The sequence below is a fragment of the Colobus angolensis genome, unplaced genomic scaffold, assembly GCF_000951035.1.
Source record: "Colobus angolensis palliatus isolate OR3802 unplaced genomic scaffold, Cang.pa_1.0 Scaffold42, whole genome shotgun sequence".
In the NCBI taxonomy this organism is placed as follows: domain Eukaryota; kingdom Metazoa; phylum Chordata; class Mammalia; order Primates; family Cercopithecidae; genus Colobus; species Colobus angolensis.
Genome location: NW_012117599.1, coordinates 2,079,346 through 2,093,211, shown reverse-complemented (window position 1 = coordinate 2,093,211; position 13,866 = coordinate 2,079,346). Strand labels below are relative to the sequence as shown.

The 13,866-nt window shown below is 39.4% G+C and overlaps 1 protein-coding gene across 1 annotated transcript in view; it reads right to left on the bottom strand.

The window, feature by feature from the left end:
- The window catches only part of VWA3B (von Willebrand factor A domain containing 3B), a 254,456-nt gene extending 240,590 nt beyond the window's left edge, over positions 1-13,866 (bottom strand). The window contains 2 exon segments of the mRNA XM_011956652.1: positions 7,783-8,010; positions 13,719-13,866. Of these exon segments, the coding sequence (XP_011812042.1) occupies positions 7,783-7,978 (196 nt within the window). The 5' untranslated portion in view covers positions 7,979-8,010; positions 13,719-13,866.

Sequence of the window (13,866 nt, the reverse complement as noted above, 5' to 3'; positions counted from 1 at the left end):
TTTTTTATTTTGTCTTTTAAAAAAGAAAGAACAGAGATGAAGGCAGAGCAAGATGGCAAAATAGGACTTTCCAGTGATTGTCCCCTACAAAAACATCTATTTAAACAACTGTCTACACACAAAAATACCTTCACAAGAGCTAGGAAAACCAGGTGACAGATCACAGTACCTGGTTACAGCACAATATGAGGGTATAAAAGATAGTTTTACCTTACCCGCATCACTCCTACCTGAACCCCAAGAAGCACGATGCAGAAAAATAACCATTACCCGGGCAAAAGACAGGGAAGAAAGAATAAGACTTTACCTTGGACCCTAATACAGGGCCTGACACAGTAAAATCCAGCAGCGGGCAGATGCACATGGCCCTTGACTGCAGGCTGGTACTTGTGGACTAAGCCTCTAGACCTACCCTGGTGCCAAACATGAACCCATAGCTGCCGTGAGATGGATGCAAGCTCTACCCATATCACCACTGGCCGACGACAGTGGCCATGGGCTAAAAATAACCCACAGTGAGAGGCAGGCCTCAGCTGCCATGGGCTTCAGTCATGCCTCAGTGCGGCACTAGCCTCAGTGGCCATGGACTTTGGGTATGCCCCAACACTGTATCAGCCACAGCAGCTGTAAGAATCCAGCCCAGTACTGCGCCTGCCTTGGTGGCCGTAAGATTCCAACCCAGCACTGTTCCAGTCATCATGGTGGTCACGGGCTTACCACGCCCCCTAGTGCTGCAACATCTGTAGTGGTCAAATGCTTAGGGACCACACCAGATGACTTGCCCAGAATCTCTGGACAGGCTTACTAGTGAAGGATATTTCCAGACAAAGTCAGACCACAAAGACTGGAATAAGCACCTACTTCTTTAATGCAGACATTGATGTACAACCACAAGGATCAAGAACGATCCAGGAAACATGATATCACCAAATGGACATAGTAACATGCTAGTTACTGACCCTACAAATATGGAGATGTATGAATGGCCTGACAACATTTTCAAAGTAGCTGTTTTAAGGAAGCTCAATGAACTTCAAGAAAATACAGAGAAACAATTCAACAAAATAAGCAAAACCGTAAGTTACCAGAATAAAAAATGTAACAGAGAGATTGGCATGATAATAACAAAACAGTAATTAGGGAGCTGAAAAATAACTGAACACAAAGAAGAATGCAATAGAGAGTATCAACAGCTGAATTGAACAAGCAGAAGAAAGAATCTGGAATTTGAAGAGAGGTTAATTTGAAAATATACAGAGCAGAAAAAATAAAAAAGAAAGAAAGGGAATGAAGAAAGCTATGGGACTTATGGGATAGCATCAAAAGAGCAAATGTTCAAGAGGGAGTAGAGAATGATAAAGGGGTAGAAAGATTAAAGAAATAATAGCAGTAAACTTTCCAAACCTGGAGAAAGATATAAATATCTGGTTACAGAAAGGTCAAAGGTCTCTAATCCTCCAACTCAATCCAAATAAGACTACCCCAAAAGATATTATAATCAAACTATCAAATACCAAAGACAAAGAGAGAAAGCTGAAAGCAGGAAGAAAAAAGAAGCTAATAACATGCAAAGAAGTTCCAATATGTCCAGCTTCTCAGCAGAAATTTCACAGGCCAGAAGAGAATAGAATCAAATATTCAAAGAGATCAAGAAGAAAAAAAAGCCCTGCCAATCAAGAATTCTGTACTCACCAAAGCTGTCCTTCCCAAATGAAGGAGAGATAGAGACTTTCACAGATAAACAAAAGCCAAGGGAGTTCATCACTACCAGACCTGCCTTATAAGAAATGCTAAAGGGAATTCTTCAAGCTGAAAGAAAAGGACACTAATGAGTAACACAAAAACACCTAAAAGTATAAAACTCACTAAGTATACAAATTCAGAATGCTCTAAACCTGCAATGGTGGTTTTTAAATTACTTATATCATTAGTAGAAAGGTTAAAGGACAAAACTATTAATAATAATAACTAAAATAATTTGTTAAGGGATGTGCAATGGAAAAAGATATAAATCATGATATCAAAAATTCAAAATTGAGGGATAGAGTTAAAGTTTAGAAGGTTTTTGTGATCAAAGTTAACTTCTTATCAGCTTAAAATAACTTCTTATAACTATAAAATGGTTTTTGTAAGCCTTGTGGTAATCACAAAGCCAAAACCTGAAATAGATACACTAAAAATAAAAAGCAAGTAATTAAAACATACTACTAGAGAAAAATCACTTACAAAGAAAGAGTAAGAAATGAAAACAGGATCCACTAAAAAACTAGAAAACAATTAACAAAATGGCAGCAGTAAGTTCTTACTTATCAATAATTACCTTGAACTTACGTTCAAGGATTAAATTTTCAATCAAAATACATAGAGTGGCTGTCTAAAAAACAAGATCCACCTATACGCTGCCTACAAAAGATTCACTTAACCTGTAAGGACACATAGACTGAAAATGACAGGATAGAAGCAGATATTCCTTACAAATAGAAACCAAAGGAGAACAGGGGTAGCTATGTTTGTATCGGATAAAATCCGTTTTAAGTCAAACACTGTAAAAACAGACAAAGAAGGTTATTAGACAATCATAAAGGGGCCAATTCATCAAGAGGGTATAAAAATTTCAAACATATGCATCCAATGTAATTAATAATTAAGAAAATATAAATAGATCTGAAGGAAGAGACAGACTGCAATACAATAATAGTACGATAACAGTAGGGGACTTCAGTACTCCCCTTTCACATGGACAGATCGTCCAGAGAGAAAATCAACCAGAAAACATTAGATTTAAACTGAACTCTAGACCAAATACACATACACAGAACATTCTACCCAACAGATGCAGAATACACACTCTTCTCAACTGCACACATAATATTATGTAGGATAGCTCATATGTTAGGTCACAAAACAAGTCTTACCAAATTTGAGAAGACTGAAATCATACCAAGTATCTTTTCAGACCACAATGGTATAAAACTGGAAATCAGCACCAGGAGGAACTTCGGAAAATTAACAAATACACTGAAATTAAACAACATGTACCTGAACAACCAATGGGTCTGTGAATAAATTAAAAGGTAAATTAAAATATTTCATGGGCAAATGACATGAATAGACATTTCCAAAAGAAGATATACAAATGGCCAACAAACATATGAAAAAATGCTCAACATCACTAATCATTGGGGAAATGTAAATTAAAATCAGGATGATACACCACCTTACCCCAGCCAGAATGGCCATTAATAGAAAGCCAAAAAACAATAGATGTTGGCATGGATGTGGTTAAAAAAAGAAAAAAAGAATGCTTATATATAGGAATGTAAATTAGTACAACCTCTATGGAAAACAGTACGGAGATTTCTTAAAGAACTAAATGTAGACATATCATTTTATCCAGCAATCCTACTACTGAATTACTGAGTATCTACCGAAAGGAAAATAAGTCATTATCTTAAAAGGACAACTGCATATGTATGTTTCTCACAGCATAATTCACAATTGCAAAGACATACAGCCAATCTAAGTGCCCATCAACCAATGAGTGGATAATGTGGTAGAAGAAAATGTGGTATATATACACCATGGAATATTACTCAGGCATATAAAAGAATGAAATAATGTATTTTGCAGCAACTTGGATGGAGCTGCAGGTCATTATTCTAAGTGAAGCAACTCAGGAATGGAAAACCAAATACCATATGTTCTACTTATTAGTGAGATCTAAGCTATGGGTATACAAAGGTATACAAAGACAGTGGTATAATGGCATTTGGAGACTCAGAAGTGGGGAGGATGGGATAAGGAATAAAAAACTAAATATTGGGTCCAATGTGCACTGTTTGGGTTACGGGTGCACTGAAATCTCAGACTTCACCACTACACAATTCATCCATATAACCAAAAGCCACTTGAACTCCAAAATCTATTGAAGTAAAAAAGTTTATTAATTTAATTAAATTAAAATATTTCTTGAGACAAATGAAAATGGAAACACAACATAACAAAACCTATGGGTACAGCAAAAGCAGTCTAAGAGGAAAGCTTATAGCAATAAACACCTACCTCGAAAAATATTTATCTCAAATAAACAACCTAATGTTGCACCTCAAGGAAGCAGAAATACAAAACCAAACAACTTAAACAAGTAGAAGGAAGAAAATAATAGCACAGCAGAAATAGAGAATACAAATACATAAAAATATCAATAAAACAAAGAGCTAGTCTCTTGAAAAGATAAACAAAATAGACAAACCTAGAGCTACACTAAGAAAAAAAGAGTGAAGACTCAAATAAAATCAGAGGTAAGAAAGGAAAAATTACAACTGATGCCACAGAAATACAAAGGATTGTAAGAGACTACTGTGAACCATTATACATGAGCAAATTAGTTAACGTAAAAGAAATGAATAAATTCCTGGACACATACGTTCTACCAAGATTGAATTATAAAGAAATCTAAAATCTTAACAAACCAATAATGAGTAAGGAGATGGAATCAGTAATAAAAAATCTCCTGGCTGGGTGCAGTGGCTCACGCCTGTAATCCCAGCACTTTGGGAGGCCAAGGCAGGTGGATCACCTGAGGTCAAGAGTTTGAGACCAGCCTGGCCAACATGGTAAAACCCCATCTCTACTAAAAATACAAAAATTAGCCAGGCATGGTGGCACGTGCCTGTAATCCCAGCTACTCTGGAGGGTAAAGCAAAAGAATCACTTGAACCCAGGAGGCAGAGGTTGCAGTGAGCCAAAATCATGCCACTGCACTCCAGCCTGGGCAACAGAGTGAGACTCCATCTCAAAAAAAAAAAAAAAACTTCCAACAAAGAAAAGCCCACAACTGAATGGCTTCACTGATGAATTCTACCAAACATTTAAAGAAGAACTAATATCAATTCTTCTCAAACTCTTCCCGAAAAATTGAAGAGGAGAGAGTATTTCCAAATCCAGTCTCTGAGGCAGCATTACCCTGATGCCAAAACCATGCAAGGTCATAACGAAAGAGTAAAACTTACGGACCAATACCCCGATGAACATAGATGCAAAAATGCTCAGCAGAGTATCAGCAAACCAAATTTAATAGCACATTAAAAAGATCATTCACCATTATCAAGTGGGATTCATCCCAGAAATGCAAGGATGGTTCAACATATGCGAATCAGTAAATGTGATACATGATATTAACAGAATGAAGGACAAAAAAACTATATAATCATTTCAATAGATGCAGAATGAGCATTTGACAAAACTCAATATCTCTTCATAATAAAAACTCTCAACAAATTATGTATAGAAGAAATGTGCCTCAACACAGTAAAGGCCATATATGACAAATCCATAGCTAACATACTGAATGGTGGGAAAACTGAAAGGTTTTCCTCTAACATCTGGAAGAAGAAAAGGATGCCCACTTTCACCACTTTTATTCACCACAGTACTAGAAGTTATAGCCAAGGCAATCAGGCAACAGAAAGAAATTAAAAACATCTAAATTGGAAAGAAAGACGTTAAATTGTCCCTATTTGCAAATGACACAGTCTTATACAGAGAAAACCCTAAAGACTCCACTAAAAATTAGAATTAATTAACAAATTCAGTAAAGTTGCAGACTACAAAATTAACAACAAAAATCAGCAGTTATATACATACTAACAGCAAACTATCCGAAAAAGACAAAAAGGAAACCATTCCATCTACAATAGCTACCAAAAACAAATAAATAAAGTACTCAGGAATAAATTTAACTAAGGAGGTAAACTATATCTACAAGGAAAACTATAAACATAGATTAAAGAAATTGAAAAAGACACAAATTTAAGGATATTCCATGTTCTTGGATTGGAAAGATGAACACTGTTAAAAATGTTCACACTACCCAAAGTGCTCTATGGATTTAGTGTAACCCCTATCAAAATACCAATGACATTCTTCACAGAAGTAGAAAAAACAATCCTTAAATTTGTATAGAACCACAAAGAAAGCCAGAATACCCAAAGCAATCTTGAGCAAAAAGAACAAACCTGGAGGCATCACACTACCCGGCTTAAAAATACACTACAAAACTATAGTAACCAAAACAGCATGATACTGACATAAAAAAAGACACATAGATCAATGGAATAGAATAGAGAGCCCAAAAATAAATCCACATATGTACAGTTAATTGATTTTTGACAAGGGTGTCAAGAACACACAATGGTGAAAGGACAATGTCTTCAATAAAAGGTATTGAGAAATCTGTATAGCCACAGGCAGAATAATAAAATTAGACCCTTATCACCACCAAATACAAAAATCAACTCAAAATGAATTACAGCCTTAATTGTAGGACCTGAAAATATGAAACTACTGGAAGAAAAAGGGAAAAGATCCATGACACACTGATCTGAGCAATGATTTTTTGGATATAACCTCAAAAGCACAGGCAACAAAAGCAAAAACAAACAAATGAGATTACATCAAACTAAAAAGTTTCTCTAAAGCAAAGGAAAAAAAATCAACAGAGTAAAGAGACAACCTACAGAATGGGGGAAAATATTTGCAAACTATACATCTGAAAAGGGGTTAATATCCAAAATATTAAAGGAACTTAAATATTAAAACAAAACCTGGTTTTTAAATGGGCAAAAGTCCTGAATAGACATTTCTCAAAAGAAAACATACAAATAGACAACAGGTATATGAAAAAATGCTCAATATTACTAATTATCAGGGAAATGCAAATCAAAACCACAATGAGCTATCATTTCACTCCTGTCAGAATGGCTAATATCAAAGAATAAGTGTTGGCAAGGATATGGAGAAAAGGATACCCATATACCCCGTTGATGGGAATGTAAATTAGTATAGCTATTATGGAAAGCAGTATGGAGTTTCCTCAAACCACTAAAAATAGAACTACTATATGATCCAGCAATCCTACTACTGGATATATATCCAAAGGAAATAAAATCAGTAAATCAAAGAGATATCTGCACTCTCTGGTTCAGTGCAGCACTATTCACAACAGCCAAGATACGAGATCAACCTAAGTATCCATCAATAGATGACTGGATAAAGAAAACATAGTGTATACACACAATTAAATACTATTCAGCCATAAAAAGGAAAGAAATCCTGTCATTTGCTACATGAATGAACCTCGAGGGCTTTATGTTAAACAAAATAACCAAGGCACAGAAAGACAAATACCACATAACCTCACTCATGTGGAATTTTAAAAAATTTATCTCATAGAAGTAGCAAGTAGAATGATGCTCATCAGAGGGTGGGGTGGTTGTGGCAGTGGGAATCAGGGAGATGTTAGTCAAAGGACATCCCATTACAATTAGGACATCTAGTCAAGAGATCTATTGTACAGTATGGTGATCACAGTTAATGATGATGGACTGCATTCTTGAAAAACACAGAAAGAGTGGGTAAGTGTTCTCGCCACAAAAAAAGACTATATGAGGCAATGCGTTTGTTAATTAGCTAGATACAGCCATTCACGATGTATATATTCTTCAAAACATCGTGTTGTACATGATAAATACATACAGTTTTATCTGTCAATTTAAAAAGTAAAAACAAGGATGAAATTAAGTATTCTTTAAAACATGGATTGACAATCGTACATCTACTTAATACACATATACTGGGGGCACACGTGCAAGTATTTTCTACTAATACGGATATAAGATCAAAGCAAGCTCAGAGACCTGTGGTTTTTGAGGGGCTTTCAGAGCTGATGCAGCCACCTCAAAGGCTAAATGGCAGCATGCTGGTTGTTTGTGAGTACTGTACCTTCACAATGTGGGAATCCAATCTGTGACAAAATCTGTTTCAAGGTCAATTTGTTGCTCTTAAGCCCATGCAGTTGAAGCCATTTCTCGGATGAAATGAGACTCTGCTCAGCCAAGTCTATTTTGGTGTTACTCCATCCCTCTTGCCTCTGCGGCTGCTGCTCAGAGATGGTAGAGGATGAGCCTGATTTCTCCATCTCTGAATCAAGATCTAAATCACAGCAAACTCCTGTAAGGGCAATTGTAGACTCAGACTTCCTGAAAACGTGGAAATAATCTAACGCCAACAGGGGATTGGCTTAACGTAGATTATAGTACACTCATGAAGTGGAATGCTATTTATCAATTAAAATTATACATGTACATTTGGTGGAAAAGAGGATAGTCACATGAATTGCTAAGAGGTATCCATAAAGTTCAATATTCAAATGTATATATATATACACAAAAACACCTAGAACGATATACCGTAACAGGTTTAGAGTAGTTTTCTTTGTGTGGTGGTAGTATGTGTGGTTTTTGCCTTTTCTATATTGTTGAAATTTTTGCATTATTTGAATATTTCTAAAATGGGGTTTACTTTTTTTTTTTTTTGAGAAGGAGTCTTGCTCTGTTGCCCAGGCTGGAGTGCAGTAGCACAATCTAGGCTCACTGCAACCTCCGCCTCCCAGGTTCAAGTGATTGCCCTGCCTCAGCCTCCTGAGTAGCTGGGATTACAGGTGCATGCCACCATGCCCAGCTAATTTTTGTATTTTTAGTAGAAATGGGGTTTCACCATGTTGGTCAGGTTGGTCTTGAATTCCTGACCTTGTGATCGGCACCGCCTCGGCCTCCCAAAGTGTTGGGATTACAGGAGTGAGCCACTGAGCCCAGCCGGAATTTACTTTTATAATCAGAAAACTGCAAAGCTCTTCCATTTTGGAAAAAAATAAATACTAGCCCCAGAACCTTCACTACACATCTGTATTCCAATTATAATCACACCTGACATTTTGCTCCCAATGAGGATGAGAAGGATAAAACCCTGACAGAGTTCTGCCTGTCGAACAGGTGTAGTGGCTAATTGGTAGCTGGTGGCGGTTGGGAACCAGACCACAGCTCAGCCCAGCTGGAATACATGTATCCACTTTCTGAATGTTTTATTGTCTGGGGCTTTGCTCTACAATTGGACTTAAGCATTCTGGCCCATGTAGCCATCTGTTCTGGCATCAACTGAACCCAAGGCCATACGCAACATATTAAACTTACCTCGACCTGCCTAAATATAGCTAGTGTAGGCAAGAGGAAAGGATGGGGCCAAACTATAAGGCAGTGTTAACCCGCTCACCACAACAGGGCAGGGCCTGGTGACCTGGAGGAAGTGTAGAAAGTTCTGCTTACTTCCGTATCCAGAATTCGCAATGCTTGTAAACTGATACCCTGAATTGTAAAACTTTTTAACAATGAAAATATGTTCTTTCCCTATTTCTAAAACTTTAACTGTATTTCCGAAAAGTTTCACTGTCATGACATGGAAATTCAGTCAAACACAAAAATTAGTTGGACCAAGTCAGGGAGGCTTCATAAAAAGAAGTGAGAAGTACTATCATTAGCAAGCATTTATTTAACATCATGTTATGTGCAATTTACATTTAATCCTTATAATAACCTTATGAGGTAGGTACCACTCTTATTTTCATTTTACAGTTGAAGAAACCAAGACAGAGAGGGGTTAATTAACTTGTCCACAATCTTACAACTGGTAACGGGTGGAGTTAAGATTCTAAACCAGGCTATTCAGCTCCGGGATCTGTGTGCTGTGATCTTTAGTGCAATAGAAGCAACGCAACAACTTCCATTTGTTGGTCCTTTTATATGCGCTAGCTCACAGCTTCTTCATCACCGTGTCAGTTACTCATTATTACCACGCCACTTATATTTGAGGAATTGGAAGCTTCGAGGATTTAAAGAACTTGCTTGCAGGTTCTGCCACAGCCAGTAAATGAGAAAAGCAGGAGTCAAAGCCACTTCTTAACCACTCTGCTCTCTTTACAATTAACCTCCTCCAGCCAGGTTCTATGGGACAAGGCAATCTGCATTCCAGTGGGACTGTATTCTACTAGGGCCCCAGGTCCTTGTCGGAATGCTAATCCTTATTCTCAGAGCTCAGACTCAATAAGCTTCTTGGCTTATCACTCTCAAGCTTTTAAAGGCTGGGTAGAGTGGCTCATGCCGGTAATCCCAGCACGTTGAGAAGATCACTTGAGCCCAGGAGTTTGAGACTACCCTGATTAACATAGTGGAGAACTCATCTCTATTAATGTTTTCTTTAGTTACTCAGGCATGGTGGTGCATGCCTGTAGTCCAGCTACTCGAGACGCTGAAGCAAGAGGATTGCTTGAGCCCAGGAGTTCGAGGTTGCAGTGAGCTCTAATTGCACCACTGCACTCCTGCCTGGGTAACAGAGCAAGAACTTGTCTTAAAAAAATAAAGATAATAATTTCCATTTCAAGGTTTATGTGAATTTGTATTGTTCACATAAGCTGAGTTGCAAAGGTATACAAATTTTTATTGGTGAAGATCTGGCCTTCTTTCTACAAAGGCTCAATTTGATGAGAATGTTACAATATTACTTGGAGAGTATCACGTAGGAGTAGAAAAGTTTAGAATCAAAACTCAGTATAAGCGCATTCTGCCACTTTAAGGTGATTCCACCTTTCCACCTCTCTAGGATAGTAATACCACCTGCTCACCCTAACTCCCAGGGCTACTCAAGTAACAACTGTGCTGAGGTAGAAGTTACGGGTGGATAAGCACTTTATATATTTGAAACAGCTACGTGCAAATAAAAGGCATGGTTCTTTAGTCATTGTATTTTGTTTCATGAGAACCACTTTCATCCCAAGCACTTTTTATCCCCATGTCTCCAATCCTATTGAGCTAGAAAGTTTGGAATCACAGAAATGAAAACAAGGGCAGACTAATATGCTTCAACTGTCTTTTGAGGATCTGTCCACAAAGACTGGAGCTGAAAGTCTTTTAAATTTGGTCAGTTGTTCCAAGAAACAAGGGAAGCTCAGAAGAATTTTTTTTTTTTAACTATTTCATCATTTCCAGTTAATTTTTCTCTTCCCTGAAACACACCCATCTCCTACAATATTCTTGCTGAAGGGAGAACTAAGCTTAAAAGGAAGCACGTTTACATAAACTGCCCTAATAAGATTTTGTAAAATGGATTTTGGAACCTAAAAGAGGAGTTCAGAATAGTCACAGCTGTTGTTTTTAAGCTAAAGGGACATGTTTTTTGATCCCAAAAAAGGCAATCAAAAATTCTCCAGCATAGCTAAGGTGCACGCCCCAGTCCCCTTCGCACTCATATGACTTTTTAAAAAATTAATTTTTTAAAAAAGTGTAATTGGCCCTACTGGATCTGAGAACCTGTACGTTTCAGTCTGATTCAGATCTTACCTCCAGGGTTTTGTAGCCTGAGAATATTTGTATTATCTGAAATACAAATGGAATATTTGTATTGTCTGGGGGGAAAAAACAAAAAAACAAAAACAAAAACAAAAAAAAAAACAAGGAAGGAAAGGGGGAAAGAGAGAAAAGGCATCTCCCAACAGAAGGAATCGCTCCACTCAAGTAGGATAGGAACTGTTCTGTCAGAGCAAGGAAGCCTGCTGGGAGCTGGGACCTAACAAAGTAGTCCCCTTCTCCCCACCGCACCCCCACTAGCCCGCCTGCTTTCCCACCTCCAAGTCGGTCTCAGACAGCGATCCTATGCGGACTCTTAGGCTGCAAGGCTCATTTCAAATGCTGCCTCTGCCATTAAGCCTCCCTGGAACCCCTTCGCAACCTTCCGCAGCCCCTCCCTGGGAAAACCCTAACTTTTGCTATGATACTTCATCACTAAGGTCTTGGGCACTTCAGGCTTGTCCTCACTAGACTTAAAGACAGCTCAATGACTACAGAGACAAACTACAGGAAGATTCTCAGCACAGGGTCTCATACACAGCAGGCACTTTGTGCGAGAATTGAGATGAATAAAACTGATCACTCAGAAATAAATAAAACTGATTAACTCAGAGCTACTGAGAGAATCCTGATTTTGTTCAAAGAAGGCAAATATCCACAGTGTTAACAAGGCTAATATCAGGAAACAGCTCTTTAAAAAAAGGGATATATTGGCCGGGCACGGTGGCTCATGCCTATAATCCCCCCTTAAAGTGCCAAAGTGCCCCCTTGGCACTTTGGGAGGCTGAGGCGGACGGATCACCTGAGGTCAGGAGTTTGAGACCACCCTGGCCACCATGGTGAAATCCTGTCTCTATTAAAAACACAAAAATTAGCCGGGCGTGGTAACACATGTCTGTAATCCCAGCTACTAGGGAGGCCGAGGCAGGAGAATTGCTTGAACCCAGGGGGCAGAGGTTTCAGTGAGCCGAGATTGTGCTCCAGCCTGGGCGACAGAATGAGACCCCGTCTCAAAAAAATATAAAGGGATCCCCTTTATATTATTTTCTGGATAAAACTCTGCTATTTATTTATTTACTATTATTCAGAGTTTCCTCTGCTAAGGTTATTATAAATTGGGGAACCGAGGAACCCAGAAGTCGGAAACAACATACCGGACTTGAGCATTGCCCTAAGTTTTAGAGGCCATCCCAAGAACCATACACAGAGTTTGGATAGGAAAGTATTTCCTTAGAAGAGGGAGGAAGTGTAAAAGGAAAAACAAGGAAGTGAAAGTCTGAGCTGAAGATGTGGGCAGGCAAAGCTCTGGGGAAAATAGAAAGGTTAAGCTGGCAACAGTGCAAGGGCCCCAGCTCCCGGAAGCGGATGCTCCTGGGCTGCCCTGGGCGACAGTCTTGTGAAGTCGGTATGCCCTCAGAGAAGAGGTCCTATGTGCTCAGAGGTTCAGGGACGGTGCAGGGTTTAGAGTCCATTAATCCAGTTGAGACATTCAGTAAGCTTCTAGCTACTTTATTATCAACACCCCAAATTTCCTATACCCCTGTTAGTTTCTGAAAAAGAAGTCCGGGCTAGTTGGATATATATCTTGTGATTTAGGTGAACTTGTGAACGATGAGTGTTCCAGGAAGAAAGGAAACTGGGACGAAGGTTCATGATGGATCCTGATGCAACTGTTCCCCAGAAACCCTGAAACCTCCCCCCATTTTTTCTGCCCGTAAGGGACAAGGCTTGGCTGTGATCATTGGTTCAAATCATGTGGACAGAGACAAGGGTATTGAAACGGACTGTCCCACGGTTGAGAAAATAGTCAAGAAGACAAAATCTGAGAATAATTGGAGTGCTTGAGGGGGAAGGTCATTGCTGAGAAGAAACAGAACTTCCAAGAAAATGAAAGGAAAAGCTCTACCAAATGGAAACTAAATCTACTTATTAAGTCTTATCCCTTGTAAGGAGGGTGAAAGAAAGTGATACGATTGTGAAACCATGTAAGTGTGGAATGGGCGGGAGCCAGAGGCCTTTCCAGGACAGAAAGGTGTGGGGAGCTTTATTGCAAGCAGATTGCTTTGGCTTTTAGACTCTACATATTTATCATTATGTACAGCAAATGTGTTTCTTCTGGTTCCTGTGTGCTCTTCAAAGCCCAGGTGGATTTCATCACCTTGAATTGCTGGCCTATGGCACAGACAGAAACTAGGAAAGCCGCTTCTCCAGCAGAGCGGCTGGGCGTGGGCTCGGGTGAGGTGTGACCGAAAGAGCCCTAGAGTAGGAGGGGCCGGTACCTTGACCCTCGGCTTGCCCCGGGTAGCGGACAATTAAGTGGGCCAGGGCAAGTCACCGAGCTTTCCTGGTACTGTTTCCGCATCTGTAAAGTGGGCGTGTGGTCCAGCTCGGAAACGGCATTTTTCCAAGACCTCCCTAGGCGGCTCGTGGGAAGGTTCGGCACCTCGGCGGCCCTGGCGCGGCAGGGATCGCTCCCACACTTACTAGGCAATACGTCGGGTGGAAGACAAGGCGGCTCCCGCTCAGCAGTCACCCTCCCATCCTGCCGGGCCCGCCTGACCCGAGAGGGCGGACGAGGTAAGCATCCGGTTGCTGAGGCAGCGATTCCTGCCTGCTAAGGCTGCGCGCCGGG